The sequence below is a fragment of the Eucyclogobius newberryi genome, unplaced genomic scaffold (assembly GCF_026437365.1).
Source record: "Eucyclogobius newberryi isolate DKJ021-1_F unplaced genomic scaffold, fEucNew1.0.hap1 SCAF_167, whole genome shotgun sequence".
NCBI classification, from domain to species: Eukaryota; Metazoa; Chordata; class Actinopteri; order Gobiiformes; family Gobiidae; genus Eucyclogobius; species Eucyclogobius newberryi.
Window position 1 is genome coordinate 157,941 of NW_027315798.1, and position 17,689 is coordinate 175,629.

The 17,689-nt window shown below is 37.8% G+C and overlaps 1 protein-coding gene across 2 annotated transcripts in view; it reads left to right on the top strand.

The window, feature by feature from the left end:
* The window catches only part of LOC140362376 (TANK-binding kinase 1-binding protein 1-like), a 29,812-nt gene extending 12,404 nt beyond the window's left edge, over nt 1–17,408 (top strand). Inside the window, exons 3-9 of one of the 2 annotated variants that reach the window (XM_072448473.1) lie at nt 103–207; nt 2,221–2,368; nt 5,240–5,442; nt 7,468–7,532; nt 13,945–14,060; nt 14,964–15,724; nt 16,533–17,408. In XM_072448473.1, coding sequence (XP_072304574.1) covers nt 103–207; nt 2,221–2,368; nt 5,240–5,442; nt 7,468–7,532; nt 13,945–14,060; nt 14,964–15,724; nt 16,533–16,661 — 1,527 coding nt within the window. In that variant the 3' untranslated portion in view covers nt 16,662–17,408. The remainder of the gene's footprint in view (nt 1–102; nt 208–2,220; nt 2,369–5,239; nt 5,443–7,467; nt 7,533–13,944; nt 14,061–14,963; nt 15,725–16,532) is intronic. The other variant, XM_072448474.1, reaches the window with a different exon arrangement.
* Nucleotides 17,409–17,689: the final 281 nt, after the last annotated feature.

The following is a 17,689-nucleotide window of genomic DNA, read 5'->3' on the forward strand; positions in this document are numbered from 1 at the left end:
TTTTAAAAGACACATCTAAAAACGTCTTCTGAAAGTTCGATTTCCCCATCACTGTCTTGAAGTGTGAAAAAGTTGAAGTCAGGTTTTTATCGTGTGGTACAGCTCCAGAAGAGGAAGGAGCGCGAGGAGCAGCTGGAGGACGTGATCCAGGCGTATGAAAAAATCCACCTGGAGAAGAGCAACCTCCAAAGAGACCTGGACAAGATGGTGAGAGAGACATTCAAACGCTTGTGTTCAGTGTCGACGCATCAGTTTAGGCCGACAAGTGGCATTAGATCTGTAGATGTGTTCCCCCGGTAACGAAAAGGCAGGGGGTTCGACTCCTGTTGCCCCCTGTCACTGTGTCTTGTGTGAATATAATGGTAATATAAGGAAATATATCAGAATAATTGTCGAGTATTAAAATAATCTTGATTGTATTTTGTTAATCGTTTTCATTATCTGGACTATACAGATTCTAAAACACACGACAAATGACCTTTAATAATAATAAAACAATTTCAGATTGTTTCTATAATAAGCCACACTGTTGTAAATATTCATTAACATAATATTTCCATTTTTAGTTGGTTAAAATGTAGGTCTCATCGTTTGATTGAATAATTGACAAAAAAAAAAGATTTGACTTCTTAAAATATGAATTAGTTGCAGCATTATATTTATGTAAAACTTTAAATTAACAGACTTGTTTTATTTATTTATTTATTTATGTATGTATTTATTTATTTATTTACTTATTTATTTACTTACTTACTTACTTACTTTTTTTTTTCGTGTCTGGAAGTGCGAGTGTTGGACAACATAGAAGAAATACATCTTTATTCACCAAAAATCTCCCATAATGTTTTGCTGTAGATCCTTGGTATGTCTATTAATTTTGTTATTTAGTGACAGTATTATTGCATTTATGAGAGTAGCCAATTAAAAATGTTCCATCTGCGGTTTCTTGTTAACGGTCACGCTAATTAATGTAAACATAATAATTACATTTACAAATTTACAAAAAATGTAAACAATACAATAAATAAGTGGGCAGAAAACACAAACACTGAAGGCATGGACAACAACAGAAAGAACAACAAGTCACGTTTACGCTAGACACAAGGTTCAAAACGCTGCTTCAGATGAAAATATGACGTGGATTCCTTTTTAAAATGCTGGCGGCGCGCATGACAGAAAACATTAGACATACTACATTAGTTCACGTTACTATTTCTGTTCCTCTTGCCCATTAAAAAGTAATTTCCTTTTGAAAAAAAACTTTTATTACTTTCCGAACTTTGCAAAGATTAGTACGCTTTTGCCACACAGAATCCAGACTGTTTTAAATGCGTCTCACACCAAGTTTGGTCCCTGTGCGTGGACAGACTTTGTGGCTCCAGTTCCTTAGATAATGTTTGTGATCGTCCCTAAAGTCCATTGAGTTCTGTTTGGTGCAGACTCAGCAGTTTTTAGCCTGGACAGATTTAAAGGGGGGAGGCTTGGACTGATTTAAAAGGACGGGGTTTAGTCCAGGACTGACGGATGACTGCCAAGTGACACAGTGTCAATGTCGCCTCCAGACTGAGGCCGCACTCATTAACATCGGCCATCTCCCGCTCCAGACACATTGACTTCCGCTCATCCTGAGACGCATTGACTTCTGTTGATTCAATTTGGGAAAACTTCTGATAAAGAGGCCTGTGCGTCTTAAAGTTTGCCTTGTAAACCTGTATTATAATGTCATTTCAAAGATAAGTGGCAGAATTCCTATGATTTTAGAGTCATAGAGGTGACAAAAATCATAAACCACCACGTTTTGTGCCAGTCCCAATTGAAAAGGGTTATGTTAGGTTGGGCAAGATTGTCAAATAAATACCTACACGTCATATTAGTGGCGGACAAATAGAAGGACAAAAGTAGAAAAACGATAATCCAAAAAAATTCAATAAACTCTGCAGTTACGTATGATTTGAATTAGTAACATCTGCCATATTGCTGGGATATACTACTAGTTTGTGAGAATAACATAAATCATCATAAGAACTGCAAGCTTTAACATCATAATCCCGTTGCTTGTTACTGTTGTCGAGTGTGCTGCTTTGGAATACAATGTAAAACCTCATTGGATTAGGCTTTTGCTTTCTTAATCCGCTCTGCATATAATACATATTGATATATTAAATAATTACAAACATCTTAAGCTGAGAGGAGATTACGACGTGTTTCCCACATTTTCAGACGAGCCTGGTGGAGAAACACGTGGAGCGGATCCTGGGTCTGGAGTCTGCTCTGAGACAAAGAGACAACTCACTCCAAAAACTCAACATCCAACTGCACAGCAAAGACATGCAATACCTGCAGCTGCACGCCGGCCCCGACGCTCACAGTAAGAACCACCGCCGAGGCCTCTTTACTCTGAACATCACTCCACTGGTCATCTCGAAATCAGGATTAGGGCTGCAAGATTCATATGGATTGTTCCAGTAATCGAAACGTAACGGTGGAAGACGTACTTGTCTAAATGGTTCCTGCTCCTGCACACAGTATTGTACTCAGAATCCAGGCATTGCAAATCTAATGGCTATAGGTTATTTATCAGAAAAATGTATACAATCTTTTGGAAAAATTGTTAAGTTTTTCAAATATGTTTCCTAATATTACTTTAATTTACCGGTAATTTAACTACTGGTAAATTAAAGAATGACGCCATAGTGACGACCATTGTTTATTGAATTCCCTGTGTTACTTTATCATTTGATAGATACCAAAGGTGTTTTCTAATTAGAAAATGTAAGATGAAATAAGATTATATAAGATTAGAGAACCTTTATTTGTCCTACAAATCAAGATAAATAACTATTAAAGGTAGAATTAAATCTAACACAGACGGTGCAGGTAGGAAATAAATATAATAACCAATACAAATTTACTATAACTGGCTAAGTCTAAATGGACAGAATAAATAGCTTGTAAGTGTATAAATAAATAAAATTATGCACAATAAGTGTGACTATGATTATGTAGCGTAAAGTCTATTTCTGCACTCTGTCTTAAATGTAAGCAAAATGCTTGACAGATAAAAATGGTGTAAATCAATTTGATAAAGGTCATCTTGTCAGCATCTAGAAAATCACAGCGACTATTTGTTCAACAACAGAAAAAATATTACCAAGACATTTGGATCTTCATTTATGTGATTTACTAGATTTAAAAATGTAATTGAAAGTGAGTCATGTTCCTAAAGCAAAACCTCCTGCACTAAACGCACATCTGATGAGTTATGTTGCTGTTTACGTATTCCACACAGTCAGCAAAAGCATGGCCGTAAAACCTGCTCTCCTCTGCACCACATGCTAACTCCATGTTTCTTTAAGCTCTTCTCAGTTCAGAACATTGAACAGTGTTATGTCCTTGTTGAGGCAGTGGGAGGCTCATGAAAAAATCAGAAAACACGTCAACGCCACCTCAACAGATGCCTCGATTGGTGGCAAAAAGACGTTTTGCATAGGCGTTACATCGATTTAAAAGACTTTAATAGATGCGTAGGCTATTTTATGATGTTGATTAATCCCTTCCTTGAGATTAACTGCACTGCTGGATAAGTACAGGTTGAAAGCTTGATAAAAAAGGAGAAAAATGTGATTTATTTTCCACATTGGTGCAGTGTTTCCTGGCTCAAGGACGTAATGTGTAAGCGGCTGAATCATAGTATGCCCACGCGGATCACAGAACCCAGGTACAAGCTGAAAGACACCGGCCTTGGAAGAAGTCAGTGCTTTTGTTGTACAGTAACGGCAGCAGCGGCGTCAGAAAGAAGCTTAGACAATAAAACTAAACTTTATACATATTTACAGTTTTCGTGAAATGCATGAATCACCCTGAACAGATTTGCTTTTATTGGGGCACTGCATAACTTTTCTGGTATTGTATACGCCTGCTTGTTTCCATGGAAAGTTCCACGGTATGACATTTAACATATCAAGCATTTTGTTAATGGTGGCTGGTGTTTTAATTGATCAGAAATGCCTTGAAAACGCACATTCTAATCGTGAGCAGGCTCCATGGAGATGAGTCTCACTGTGGAACATTCTTGGCAAGGCAATAACATCACTATGGAAATAAGCTAGTACATCTACCAGAAAAGTTACATCATTAACCTTTAAGTTTCTTGTTAAATTATTCTTCACCACAGCCATAATGTTTCAGAGTTAAATAATTTACTATAATTGTTCCATTACTGACCCCTTGTGGCAGGATATTAAAGCGCTGGTCCTGTCATGCAAATTTCTTTTTATAATATTCAAATTCCACAGAGATTATCTGCCACCGTGCACCCTATTAATGTTGTATTTTACATTATCGTATTTTCCGGACTTTAAGTCGCACCTTTTTTTAATAATTTTGGCCGGGGTGCGACTTATACTTATATTTATACTTATATACTTATATTTATACTCCGGAGCGACTTATATGTGATATTATTTGTTATTTTCACATGCATTTCATACTCCAGTGCAACTTATATATGTTTTCTTCTTCGCTATTGTGCATTTTTTGGTTGGTGCGACTTATACTCCGGTGTGATTTATAGTCCGGAAAATACAGTATTTGTTTATTTATTTATAGATTATGAAAGACACTACAGGAAACTTTACAAACTTTACCACAAATTATACTATTTTGAAGCTCAAAAACTATTTTGTGGCTGGAAAATTGATTTTTTTCATGTCCTGTTGCTCATAAATATTGGACAGAAATTTAAAAAGCACTGCAAACTGTTTTTGACATCCCACTCAGTTTTAGAACTATGTACTTCCTCAAAACTCCATGGACACAAATAACAGATATATTTGGAACATACTTTTGGCAGGAGGAAAAAAAACATAACTTTTTAAATCTAAATGTGCCATCCATTATAGTGTTTTTTGGGATGTTCAGTTTATTGTCTATTGGTATTTTTATTTTAATTCTCGCTCTCTGGTTGTGTTTTGTTATGTATATTCTTTTTACATACATACATACATACATTATATATATATATATATATATATATATATATCAAATTGTTTGCTTATTTTTGTTCTTGTGAAGACTTAAAACCATTAGTATTGTCCAGTTAAATAAAAGTTAATACTTGAAAATGTTTAATGGTCCTCTTCATTTTTGCCTCAAGCCGCCTCCATTCTGGACTTTTGACTATTCTTATTCTAATTGAGTATTTTGGGTCTATTGATTGTTTGTGTGTGTCCTCTCTTAGTGCTGGACTGCCCTGCAATGACCCTGCAGAGCTCCCGTAGCTTGGACGCGTTGTCGGACCTGAAACTCCAGCGCCTGGAGGCGGAGCTTGAAGGGGCGCGTCATGAGGCTCAAGGGGCGTGTCAGCGGGAGGAGGAGCAAAAGGCAGAGTGTGAGAGATTGAAGGAGGACATCAGACGAATGCAGAACGACCAGCGAGAAAGGGTCAGTGCTGAGACTATAAGGTCACCATTTTTGTTCCATAAAAACACGGGATATTTTGTTTTTTATAGAGGAATAAAAAAGTTCACATCAGGGCTAATATAGGCTAAATTTAGGCCCAAGTGTGAATGCATCTTTACACACTTACGATAGCAATATGTCACTTTAACGTAAAAAGCCATTACTGATTTTTTTAAAGCAGTATGTGATCAGACATTAACAACAATAACATAAATATAGGCCAATTTTTGCAGGATGGATAGTAGAAAAGACTGATTATTGGCATGTGATGGCTATTTGCAATATTTTATTCAGAAGGCTCTTGTCAATTCAGTGAATGAAGATGGATAGCAACATGACTGAAGTTTGGTTTAGCCACGTTTAGCCATTAGCGTGTAATTACAGAGTGACCTTTCTGAGGGCGGCTTTGTAAGTGCACTTTTTCTAAATTAATTCTGCCTGAAACTTTAATAGTCTTCCAGGTCTATTGCAAATGAATGAGATATTATTGTCCAATAATTTCTACCATTTAGATCGCGTCAAGCGTAAAATGACTTCTCAATCATTATTAAATAAGCCTTTAATTAAAACTAGGAGAGAGAAAGAGTGTGCGCGAGAGCAATTTAAAATAGTAAAAATACTCAAAATGGAAGATTTGAACTGTACCACATTATCAAGTATTGAGGCTTAATTTGACAATGCCTGTATAGTTGGGCGGTCTGGAAAATAAATCATTTTGATCAATCACAATTTTGGATTGGAATGTACTTGCTTTTATTCAGTGTCCTTAAACACAAGAAAATAGTCCAATTTACTTCTTGAAAGTCCAAACTCTTGTGCCTGGGATCCAGAATGCACACTTTTTATTTTTTTTTACTAGTCATTAGGCCCTCTGTCGCACCTTGAGTCAAACTCAAAGAGTATCGTGCATTTTTTTTTTTTTTTCTGTGACTCAGGCACATGAAACTAGTTCATGGTCATGGATCATTTAGAATAAATGATAAACTTCTCTCACCCCAGAATAACAGTGTTTTATGCTTCGTTCTTTTACTCTGTAGAAGTCATCTGTGATCTTTTTTCTTTATATTGATATCATTGTGGATTTACCAGGCAGAAAACTACTCCAAACCACATGTTTTTACATGTTTACTGACCGATTCAAAAGACATAAGCATATCATTGACAATGACCATATCTTGATTATTTATGGGTCTATAGTGAGTCACACACTCGTTGCTACTGCCATCTTTTGGACGAAAGCTGTATAGCTCACTGTGGGCTGTACTCCAAACTGTTTTGTGATTTCTGACATGTCTTTGTGCATTGTTTTATGTTGTGTGAAGCACTTTGAACTGCCTTGTGTACAAATTAGGCTCTACAAATAAACTTGCCTTACCAGCAAACGACTGCCTGTCGACTCCTGCACCACATTCCCACTCACCGTACACACCACATTCATATGGCACGGTGGCCGACATTCCTTGCCTAAAGACACAACAACAACATTCCAAATTGTACCTTATATCTATTAATTATTACTAACTACAAATGAGGTTTTATCGTCTGCTTCTCTATTGCCTTTTTTGTACCGATACTGTGGGCCTGTACAGCACAGCCCCATGACAGACAGTTTACCAGCACCAGAGGGACAGTGTTAAACGGAGCTGTCCTTATTGGGAAATGTGCTTCTAACCTTGTCAGCTTAGCGTTGGCACTGAGCTGGAATGGAAACTGCAGGCCTCAATTCACCGATGCTAAGTATTAACACGGGGCTAATGTATTTGTGATTGCAACTTAAAGAGGTCAAGACAATCAATTAAAACAGTATGCTACGGTATCGGCGCTGCTTGCAACTAAACACATCACTCGCTGGAAAAAAATACACATCAGCAGCTATTGACCCCCGAACAATCTGAGCCCATCAAGCTTCTGCCAACCATGTTCTCTCAATAGGCTTCAGCTGTCAAATTGTGTCCAATATTTCCTACCTGCCCGTGCATACTAATCTAATTTCACGCTCTATTTTAGCAGGAAATGACTTCGCCGTGCAAGCAGTGCGATGTGGAGTGGATAAAGAAGGTTGGAGACGAACAGTAAGTACCGGTGCATTGTGGAGGTAGGTGGGAAGAGGGGCGAGAAGGGGGGTTGGAGGTTCAAAGTGCAATTGAATAAGAGACGATGGAGACAGGATCCCAGGAGCGGAGATGGTTGTCAGAAGTGATCACAAAGGAGGCGAGGAGAACCCTTTCCATGTGGACAGAGAATAACTGGAAGACAACAACAGGGGTCCACTGAGCACCATGAAGCAGTGGTGGAGGCAACAAAACATTATCGTCAAGGTGAACAAGATTAGGTTCATCATGAAAAATACGATTTAAGTGGTATTACGTTCAAGCCGTTGGATCTTTAAGTTTTAGCATTGATAAATCATGATTCATCTTTGTGTTTTGAGTTCATTCTGGTGGTGGCGTGCACTCACTATGTAAATGTGTCAGCAATAGCTTCTTTAAAGGGGGTGTATTGTGCTAAATCAACCTTGTCACATCAGTGTTTCCTCATCTATTGATTTGTGTATATTTGAGTAATACTGTATTTTTCTGCAATTGAGGCTCGGACGCTCATAAAATTCCTATTTTCACCTACCCCCTATCCCTGTCCACATCCCAGTACAAAATTAAGACTCCGAGTCATACATGTCTGGTTCTAAGATGTCACAAAGTCACTTTTCAAATATAAAACAGGCTAATGACAATCTGCTGCTTGTAATGTTGAAACGTTTCTATGAAGAGGAGGCGGATTTTATGACAATTCTGCAAATTTGAACAGGAATTCTATGGACCTGATTCTATTGCTAAGCCATTTTAGATTATTGTTGTTTTTTATAAATAACAAATTGTAAAATGTGAATCTACTAATGTTATAGTTGGATACTAAGCACCTGAAACACGTCTCCTTTAATTCATTATCATAATGGATTCATCAAAACTGCAAAAGCAGATTTTTTTTTTTTTAATGGCAACATTTGTGCAGAATAAAATAAAAACAAAGAGCTATTTAAGTCCTATAAAACTGACATTTCACACTGACTCAGGGGAAGTGACTCTTGGCAACAGTAGGTGGCAGTGTAAGCACAACGTGACCTGCCTCACTGTCATGCACAGACTGCAGTACTTTAGTACAGCAACTTTTTAGTGTGGATAAGATTTAACATGAAGAATTGTTTGTTTTTTTTGTTTAATTGAAAAGGTAAAATCAGCAAGGCAACATAATGTAATAGATACAAATCTACACACATTTAAATAAATACTAATATTTCTGTTATGAGGACATGATTGATGACATTTTAAAATCAGGCATGATCTGAGGTGAGCCTTTCGCTAATAGGAGTGGTGGTTATGAAAATGTAATCAGAACGTAAGAATGGTGCTTTTGCGCCGTAGATGTGAGTGTACTGCGGCACGTCGGGCTGTTCCCACCCACACAGTCAAAGCCCACAAATGTTTCAATTGGTACAAAGTGAAACAAAAACTTCAGACACTGACACACAGCGGTGGATACCCACTGCTGTTTCCAAACCTTGGTCACCTCTTAGTTTTAGTCAACAATATCAATCACACCTGCCACACAAACCTACAGTGTCTATTTTTCATCTGGCAAAGCTTTTTCTTGTAATTGTCCCATTTAGAGTAAACTGCAAGGGTTGTTTTTTTAAAAGGGCTGTTGAAATGTAACTCCTCTATGTCATTATTCATTTCTGTGCAGTGTCAAAGTTATCAATACAGAAAAAGCATAAAATGTTAGGAAAAATGCTTGATAGTTTTTGATGATAGTTATTTTTTGTATATGCACAAGCAAACAAATTCAATATAATGAATAAATTGCTTTCAGTTGACAACAAAATAAATAGTTGTGTGGAGAGATTTTACACTTTTTTGTATTGTTATTTCATCAGACTTGAAAATCAGTTTTATTTAGTTTATGGACAATAGTGTAAAACTGTCGTAACATTTTAGCCAAATTATTGTAAATCACCTTTTGACGCCAATAACATTGATAGTACAAAAGTTTTCAAATCTGTAAATGACATTGGTTGCATTAGGTGTTTTTGTATTCGACTGCCCAAACTTAATTACCTCAAATCTCAGTAAACTAGAGCCAATCAACCGATAACTACTATGTTTTTAGAGTCATACTAAGACCACAAGCGCCACAGTTTTGGAAAGTCGCTGCCACATGGCACTGCCTCTGACTCACCTCCTCCACGTTTTGAAAAGAGACCAGTTTACAATAAATGGCCACTTTTAAGTAATCAGGAGAAATAATTGTCGAGATTTAAAATAAGATAAGATATTGTCCACACATGGGGAAATTTCATATTCATATTTATCAATGTTATTAGTGTTATTATCACTAGTCAAAGATAGTTAAAAGAAAGCATTTGCCATAAAATTACTTTGGGTGTAAGGATATGAAGAATATAATAAGATAAGATAAGATATTCCTTTATTGTCCACACATGGGGAAATTTTGGTTACAACGCAGTAGATACAGGGGGAGAAGACAGATAACTTATAATCGAAAAACTCTTATGAACAAAACCTCTTATTAACAAAACTATTAACTCTCATATCTTAATAGGGAAAATTAAAAATTAAAATACAATAAAATACAATAATAATAATAATAATAAAAATAGATGGCATAAGACAAATAATACTAATAATAATGGACTACATTGCATGGTTGCTTATTTGTAGTGTGTCTTATGTGAGGAGCGTTTAACACCTCTGTGCATTTCCCTAAAAGAAAGTCATTTTCAAACCGTGAAAAAAGTGTGAAAAGCCCTTTAGTGTGAGGCGTTGGTCTTTAACAGTCGTTCTGTGCAGGTCAGTGAGATGAAGCTATAAAAAGATTGCACAAAACACGACAAACAACAAATGGATACACAATGCATTAGTTAGATATTCAAGCTTATATTTAATTCAGAACGCACACATTTAGGACACTTTTTTGTCAAATAATCAGTAAGTGGGCATTAAAATTCAAAATGAACATCTCCGTATTTCTTGTTGCCTCCAAATGAAGATTTTCAGACGATACAATCTCAATACAACAGAGAAGCGTGTTTGAACGTATTAATTGAGGTTTAATTATCAAACAAATGTGAAATGTCTATATAATCAATCACAAAAGTGCAGAAATATCTCCTTACACTATAAAAACTTTTTTTTAAACGTTTTTTATTTTTAGTCAGCTCTTTTTGTAGTATTTTTTACTAAACGATATACTCACTATTCACATTTTGCATCTTATCTAAATTTGATATATCTTGCTCACTTTTAAAATAATCATTGTTATCCAGTTTTTAACAGAACTGCTTTTCATTGTGAATGCTGTCGCCTCTCCGCAGATCTGACCTGCAACCTGGCCGGCTGGCATCATCTGACAAGCAGGCACCTTCATAAAAGTTACATAAAAGGAAAATAGATATTACCACCTCTAATTGTGGATCTCAGCTACAAGCTATAAAATATTTATTGTCACTTTGGTAATATAGAGTAACATATGCTACACCCACGTTTGTAAGTAAAAAAGATATTGTTGTTTCTCCGAGGCTCCATAAATTTACTATTTATCTCTTCGGGGCAGAATTTACGAGACAGTTAGCGTCTGCGTGTTCAAGATGAAAATGAAAAAGATACAAATTTGCATGTCAGGCTTCGAAAATGAAATTAGGAGGGATGTTGTGGGAGACTCAGACGGGGGGCTCTGAGTCACACTGGTGGAAATCTTGGTGGGCACATCTGTTTAGTCTACAATTTACAAGAAATATCTCTGTGATTGTTTGTTTTTTTGCGAGTGTAATTGCTCTGATTTTTAGCTCTGATTATTTGTTTGAACCATTAGAAACACACACACACACACACACACACACACACACACACACACACACACAATAAACAACTGTCTTTTAGCGTCATGTTAAAATAGCCTATATTCTGCTCAAATTACTTTCCAGTTCAGTCCTTGCTAAAAATCTTGATTAATAACTGTTCTAAGCCTAATTTTAACTGCTTTGATTTCCCCACTGCTGCAAAATCAGGACGCAAAGCCTATTTTAGACGTGCCCTTTTGACTCTAACTGCGCTTTGATTGCCCTTACATAAAAAAAAGATGCTCGGATAAAAATGAAAATAAAAGTAAGACATGATGACATTAGTTTTATCGTAAAACAAATTCAAAACTAGCAGCGATCCAGTCATCTAACCTTGCTAAGCGATGTGATTATATATGAATGTGTTTCCAAATGGTCTCTTGCGTTGTACAGATCATAGGCTGCCTTCACACATGGGGGTGAAGAATATGCAGGCGACTAAGAAATGCACAGAAAGTGGGAACATCCCGGCAGCATATTTGGTGGTTGGCGGTGTAGGCAGGAGTTATGTGTTTGGAAAGTGCCTGAGTAATAGACGGTCGTATATTTCCAGTGAAAACCCAGGGATATAGGAGAACTGTTGTTTGCCATTTTTTATCTCCTGCCATCAACTGGAGAAAAGTTTCAGGATCAAAATTGGTTATCGAACGGCTGCAAAATTAGCCGTGACAGCTACGAATATTACAGTTAATTCAATGTGTTTTTTTTTGGTTAAAGCGCTCACTATTTAGAAGATATCAAGATCACATTACGTTTTAAGTCTTCACGTTATCTTTGTCTTTAATTAATTTTCTAATCTAGATATGAAATGAGTCTATTCCAGGCAGAGAGCGGGCGGTTTATAGAAAATTGGTTATACATTTGAGATAAGCTTATCAGATCTGAGGCTGTATGCAGCGACTGTATGACTTCCTATTTTCTGCATCTCCTTTCTGCTGTTTCCCTGCGTTTCAGAATTCACCTCTTAACCGCACACGCTACATATCTGCAAACCCATCTTAGTTTATCAAGGTGTATACAAGTGCAGCTTCTCTTTTCTGCATGTGCTGATCAGTGGTTCTGCAAATGTACTGCCACAGAAGATATGTTTTATATATTTTGAAGTCATGATTCAGTAGTGCAATCAACACCCCAAACACAGCCATTTTAAAGCAAGACTATCTAAAGATTGACAAATTAACAAAGCCATAACTAAGGTTGATTGTCTACTGGGCTAATCTTGTTGTTCCATAACCTGCAGACAAGAGAAAAATCTGTTAACCAAAACTACACCTTATTTCACGCATGCCTTTATTGGTTATAGTTTATATTTCATGTTGTATCACATTATTATTATTATTATTATTAACAAGCCAAACACATGCACGTAATAAAATGCAAGCAGATCTAGGATTTAACTTATTTTATGTGAAGTTCTCTTTTTGGCAACTGCATTATTTTGAGTGTTTGTTTCAAATATTTATCCACAGAAATCACAAAGCGTTCCTAGCATTTCAACAAAAGGACCGGATCGCCACAATTAGAGATTCACTGGATTATAGCCTTTTCTGGCATTTACGTCATGGCATTAAAAGCGTCCGCTCTTGAGCTAATGACTTGAGACAAAAAAGTCAGTCGTTGCCATGGTCACGACACACACAAGCCTCGCAAAAAAGCCCAAACAAAAAAAAACATGCGTCGTTTATGGCCCTTTAAAAATAGACTTGCTCTGTCAGTCGAGCCCCTGTGAACAGAGAAGGCACATCTTGCATGGAATGGTGTGATTTTATAAACGGCAATTATGCAGCGTGACTGTGACATCTCTAAAAATACTGTAAGAATATGTGCTCCTCAATTAGAAAGGCGGCGATGAGGAGGTGATGCTTGCACTACCCAAGTCATTCAGCAGATGAGATAATTGATGATTTGCGAAATAGCTCGGGATGCAAAAGTTAAATGTTGCATGAAACAAATATGATACATGTTTAATATATACATAATACATGTTTAAAGAAAAAAAAAAAAAGAAGAGAGAGAGAAGAATTGGCTGGATTAATAATATATTGACTTTCCAAAATGTAAACATAATTGCAGTTATTTTTCTGACACGAATTAAAATTGCTATTTGTTTTTTCCTATTCAAAGTTTACATTTTAATCACAGAGTACAAACTATGTGTTATTGAGCATGTTTGTACGGATCTAAACTTGGCTGTTTTCATGCAGAATAAAACAGATATTAAGTTGTTGTGTAAGGAAATAATAGTACTTCAAAAATGACAGTCGTTATGATTTTCTAATTGCAATGATTCAAATTACGATATTGATTCAATTGCGATGAATCTTGCAGCTCTTGAGTAACTGTGGCAACATTGGCATAGTTTTTATTCAGTATTTCACAAGATATTTAAGATATTCCTGTAATCCTTTAAGCCTATAAACTAATGTTTCCAACTAAAGGAAATATTTTTATCTTATTCATTTGTTGTAGACTGGAAGCATAATAACAACTAAAGAAAAAACAACCTTTTGCATCAGAAACCACACTATGGGACAACTAACATAAGCATCTCACCTCTTGTCTGTTCTTAGGGTAAACCTGGCGCTGGCCTACACAGAGCTCACTGAGGAGCTGAGTCGTCTCCAGGCTTTGAGCTCCAAACAGAACGAGATCCTGAGGAAGGCCTCGCAGGAGCAGGCCAGTCCAGGTCTGTAAGTCCCGGAACTGGAAATGTCAACGCACACAGTTGTTTTAAGGAAATAATCCATGACAGACAGACATATTTTATTTTTCTCTGTCTGCAGAAGTAGCAAATATCACGTGTGCACACTTTGTATCCGTTTGAGTTTCAGTCAGCGCTCAAACTGAGAAAGTGAAAAATACTGAGTAAAGATTATAGTGATAATGGGCCATGCTAGTTATTTTTAAGTTATACTATGTCAAGTATCACGACATCAATCTGACACTGACATGTATTTAAGTTTAGTATTAAAATGCATTTTAAAGAATTTTACCTTGGCGTACAGCAGATGAGACCAATTAAAATACATAATATGTATTTCATTGTTTAATCAAATAAGTATTTATAAAACACATATTTAAAAATACCGGTAATCGTTTTTTTGATGAGAATTTATACTTTGATACCGCTCCATTATCACACTGTATGTACATCACTAGTGAAGATGTCCGAAAACACATTGAAGGTATCAACTACTACAACTTCATCCAAATGGAATAGATACTGTTAAATTATGTATCAACCATTTTATTGTGTTATAAGCACCTAAAGCACAACTTTTGCATTGTTTGTTTGGGCGTGAGAGAAGGTACAAAACAGACTGTATTCACATCGCAGGCATGATGTGAAGATGCAATAGTCTGGCCACCCAAAACCTACAAAAAGTTTTAAACAAAAGGAAATGGTTTGTTTTGTGCAACCTTGAAACGTTATATAACTAGGACGTTTGCTTTGTGTGCAGAGAGTTACTGTCTTTGATATAACTTTTCAGGTGGAACAGAGCTCTCTAAATATAATTGTTCTAAAAGTGAACAAGCTTTAGTGCTGAGCCTTAAACTGTCTCTAACCCTGTGGTGTGTTTGTCCTCAGTCCAGCGTCACTCTCCCATCCAGCGACACTCCCCGGTCTCCCAGCGACACTCCCCCATCTCGCACCGGCACTCGCCATCCCCTCTGCCCCCTCACTCCCCTTTACAACAGAGACGCTCGCCCATCCTGCAGCGCCTGTCCCCGGACATGCACCGCCGCTCGCCCCTGCTGGACATCAACAACCACGGCCCCGCCTCCTACTCCTGCCGCCCCGCCTCCCAGCATCTCCGGGCCAGTTTCCAGGGGCGACGCAGCTACTCTGAGGTGACGGACCCCTCTGCGTACCACTGCCCCCCGAGGTTCTCTTTGGACCCGGTGTCCACTCTGCCCAAGCCACGCCCGTACATCGAGAGTTACCCCAAACAGCCGTCTCTGGGCTCCTCTCACGGACATCAGCTGCGGAGCCCCACGTCCCCCATCCAGAGCCCGCTGTCGGACGGGTCGCTGGGGGAGAGCTCGCTGCGTCACTCCAGGGAGATGCCCTTCCCGCTCTCGGAGGTGGCGCATTTACATTATGAGCCCCCGCCGCCCTCAACGCCCGCCCCACAGCCGCCGCAGTCATCCGAGGATGAGGAGGAGTGGACTCAGCCCATAAGCCCGCCACGTACACTGGGAGTGCTCAGTCCCACATTGGGCCCCGGATCCATGAGGGGTCCGGCCTCCTGCACGGTCTTCCCCATCCCCCAGAGGCCCAACACCCTCAGCTGCCACCCCCAGGGCTATATGTCTGCGGAGCATGCCCAGTCGTGGCCCTCCATCAATGTGAGTGCTCTAACCGAAACTTGACATTAACTTATTGTTCACTGGCCTCTGTGGCTAGAGCTGGGCCATATCATAGTGCAGGTGTTGCATTTTGCAATATTGTGATATTTGCATGTGCATTGCAGCTGACACAGACTATCGAGGCACTGCAGAGGCTATAAAGTCCCAAAGAGGAGTGGAAGCAGAACTAGCTATACCTTAAATAGTCAGAAACCATAAGTACAAATATTACAAAAGCCACCATTAAGCAGCCTTTTATTGTCAATTGTATTGTTATTGCTAATTTTGTATTTTAAAAAATGTTTCAAAAGCTTTCAATACCCTACTGCGTGTCAAACGCATAAGCTATTTGTCCACGTTCTGCACTAGTCCACATGTTTTTTAATTGTTCAAGTTGTTTCTTTATCTCCTAAACTTAAAATATCACTCAAATATAACAAAAAAAAAGAATGTGTCATAGCCCAAATTTCCCTAAAAGTTATAATTCACCTAGAAGTTGGCTAGAGTTAATGTTAATCCAAAATATTAAAAGACATATAGGACACGAAGTGCACTTGCTAAAATTAGGAATTCCACAGGCTCAGAATCAGCATTTAAAGAAGTGCTTAGCTACAATCTGTGTTCTCCCAATTACAGCCCACAAACGACCAGAAGTTTTCTCGTGAATTAATCAGGTGTATTTAGATCGAAGTAGTTGTCAAAGTGTGAAGTGCAGACGCCCACTGAATGAGTAATAGTACAATCACTACGACGGTGCTGCCACTGTGAACGTGTGTATTTATTTACTGAACTCGCCTTGTGTTTTCAGTTGTGGATGGAGACGGAGGAGAGCGACATGCGAAGCTGCCCCCTGTGTCAGCTCATCTTCCCCGTGGGTTACCCGGACGACGCGCTCATCAAGCACATCGACTCCCACCTGGAGAACAGCAAGATCTGATCGCCATGGCAACGGAAAACACACACCTGCCCTGCACATTGTATAAGAGGGGAAAAGACACACGGGCAGGTCAATGGAAAAGGCCTATAGGACGACTGAGGAGGTTTTAAAGGAGGAAATACGGTACAAGGATGTTTCTATTTGCTTGAGAAAAAGTGAAATTTGTTCTGGAGGTTTTTTGCACGTATGCTATGGTCAGCGCTGCTGTTTGTTGTTGTGTGGTTACAGGCGGTTTCAGGTATAGTCTTACTGCTTCAAAGTGTTTTGGCTGAGGTTAGTATCTTTAAAAAAAAAAAGTTTAGGGGCTCTGTACACTGTAATAAAATAAAGTACAGTAAAATACTGGGAGTTCTGGTTGCCAAACTTTTACTGTGAAAATATACAATGACTATGAACCAGACTGATATTTTTTATAGTTACAATTTCGTCTTTTTAGTAGGCCTACAGTAAATTTCAGATTGGGTAATGGTAAAATAGGTGCGTTGGCTATTTTATATGCATGTACAATGTTTATTAATTATGCATTTTACATTCAGTCGCCTATTTTACAGAAACGCTCTGATAACCTTTTCTGCCAGTGTTTTGCTGTATCTTTATAGATTTGTTTTTTACAGTGTATGATTAAAGTAATTCAAATGATCAGGGAGAACAGAAGTGTCACGACTTAGCTTTCACGCAGCTACAGTTTTCTATGTTTCACTTTCAGTACATTAAGCAGAAGTAAGTGCCAAGGACAGTGAACTGGTTTTCAGGCAAAAACATTTTTAAATGGATTATTATGTTTGGACTGTAACACCAAATTTTAGTATTATTTCAATCCCACACAATCATACAAGCTGTGGTAAAATTCCGTTTGAACATCCATATACAAGACTGTTATTACCACATTGTTTAGTACATATATTTCAGATTTTTTCAGAGTCCTTTTAAGATTATTAAACTGAGAAAAGTTCTGTAAAAGTTGCCACAGAAAAATAGTAACGACAGCATATAACATTCGTCTTCAACAGACACAGCAGCAGTAAGTG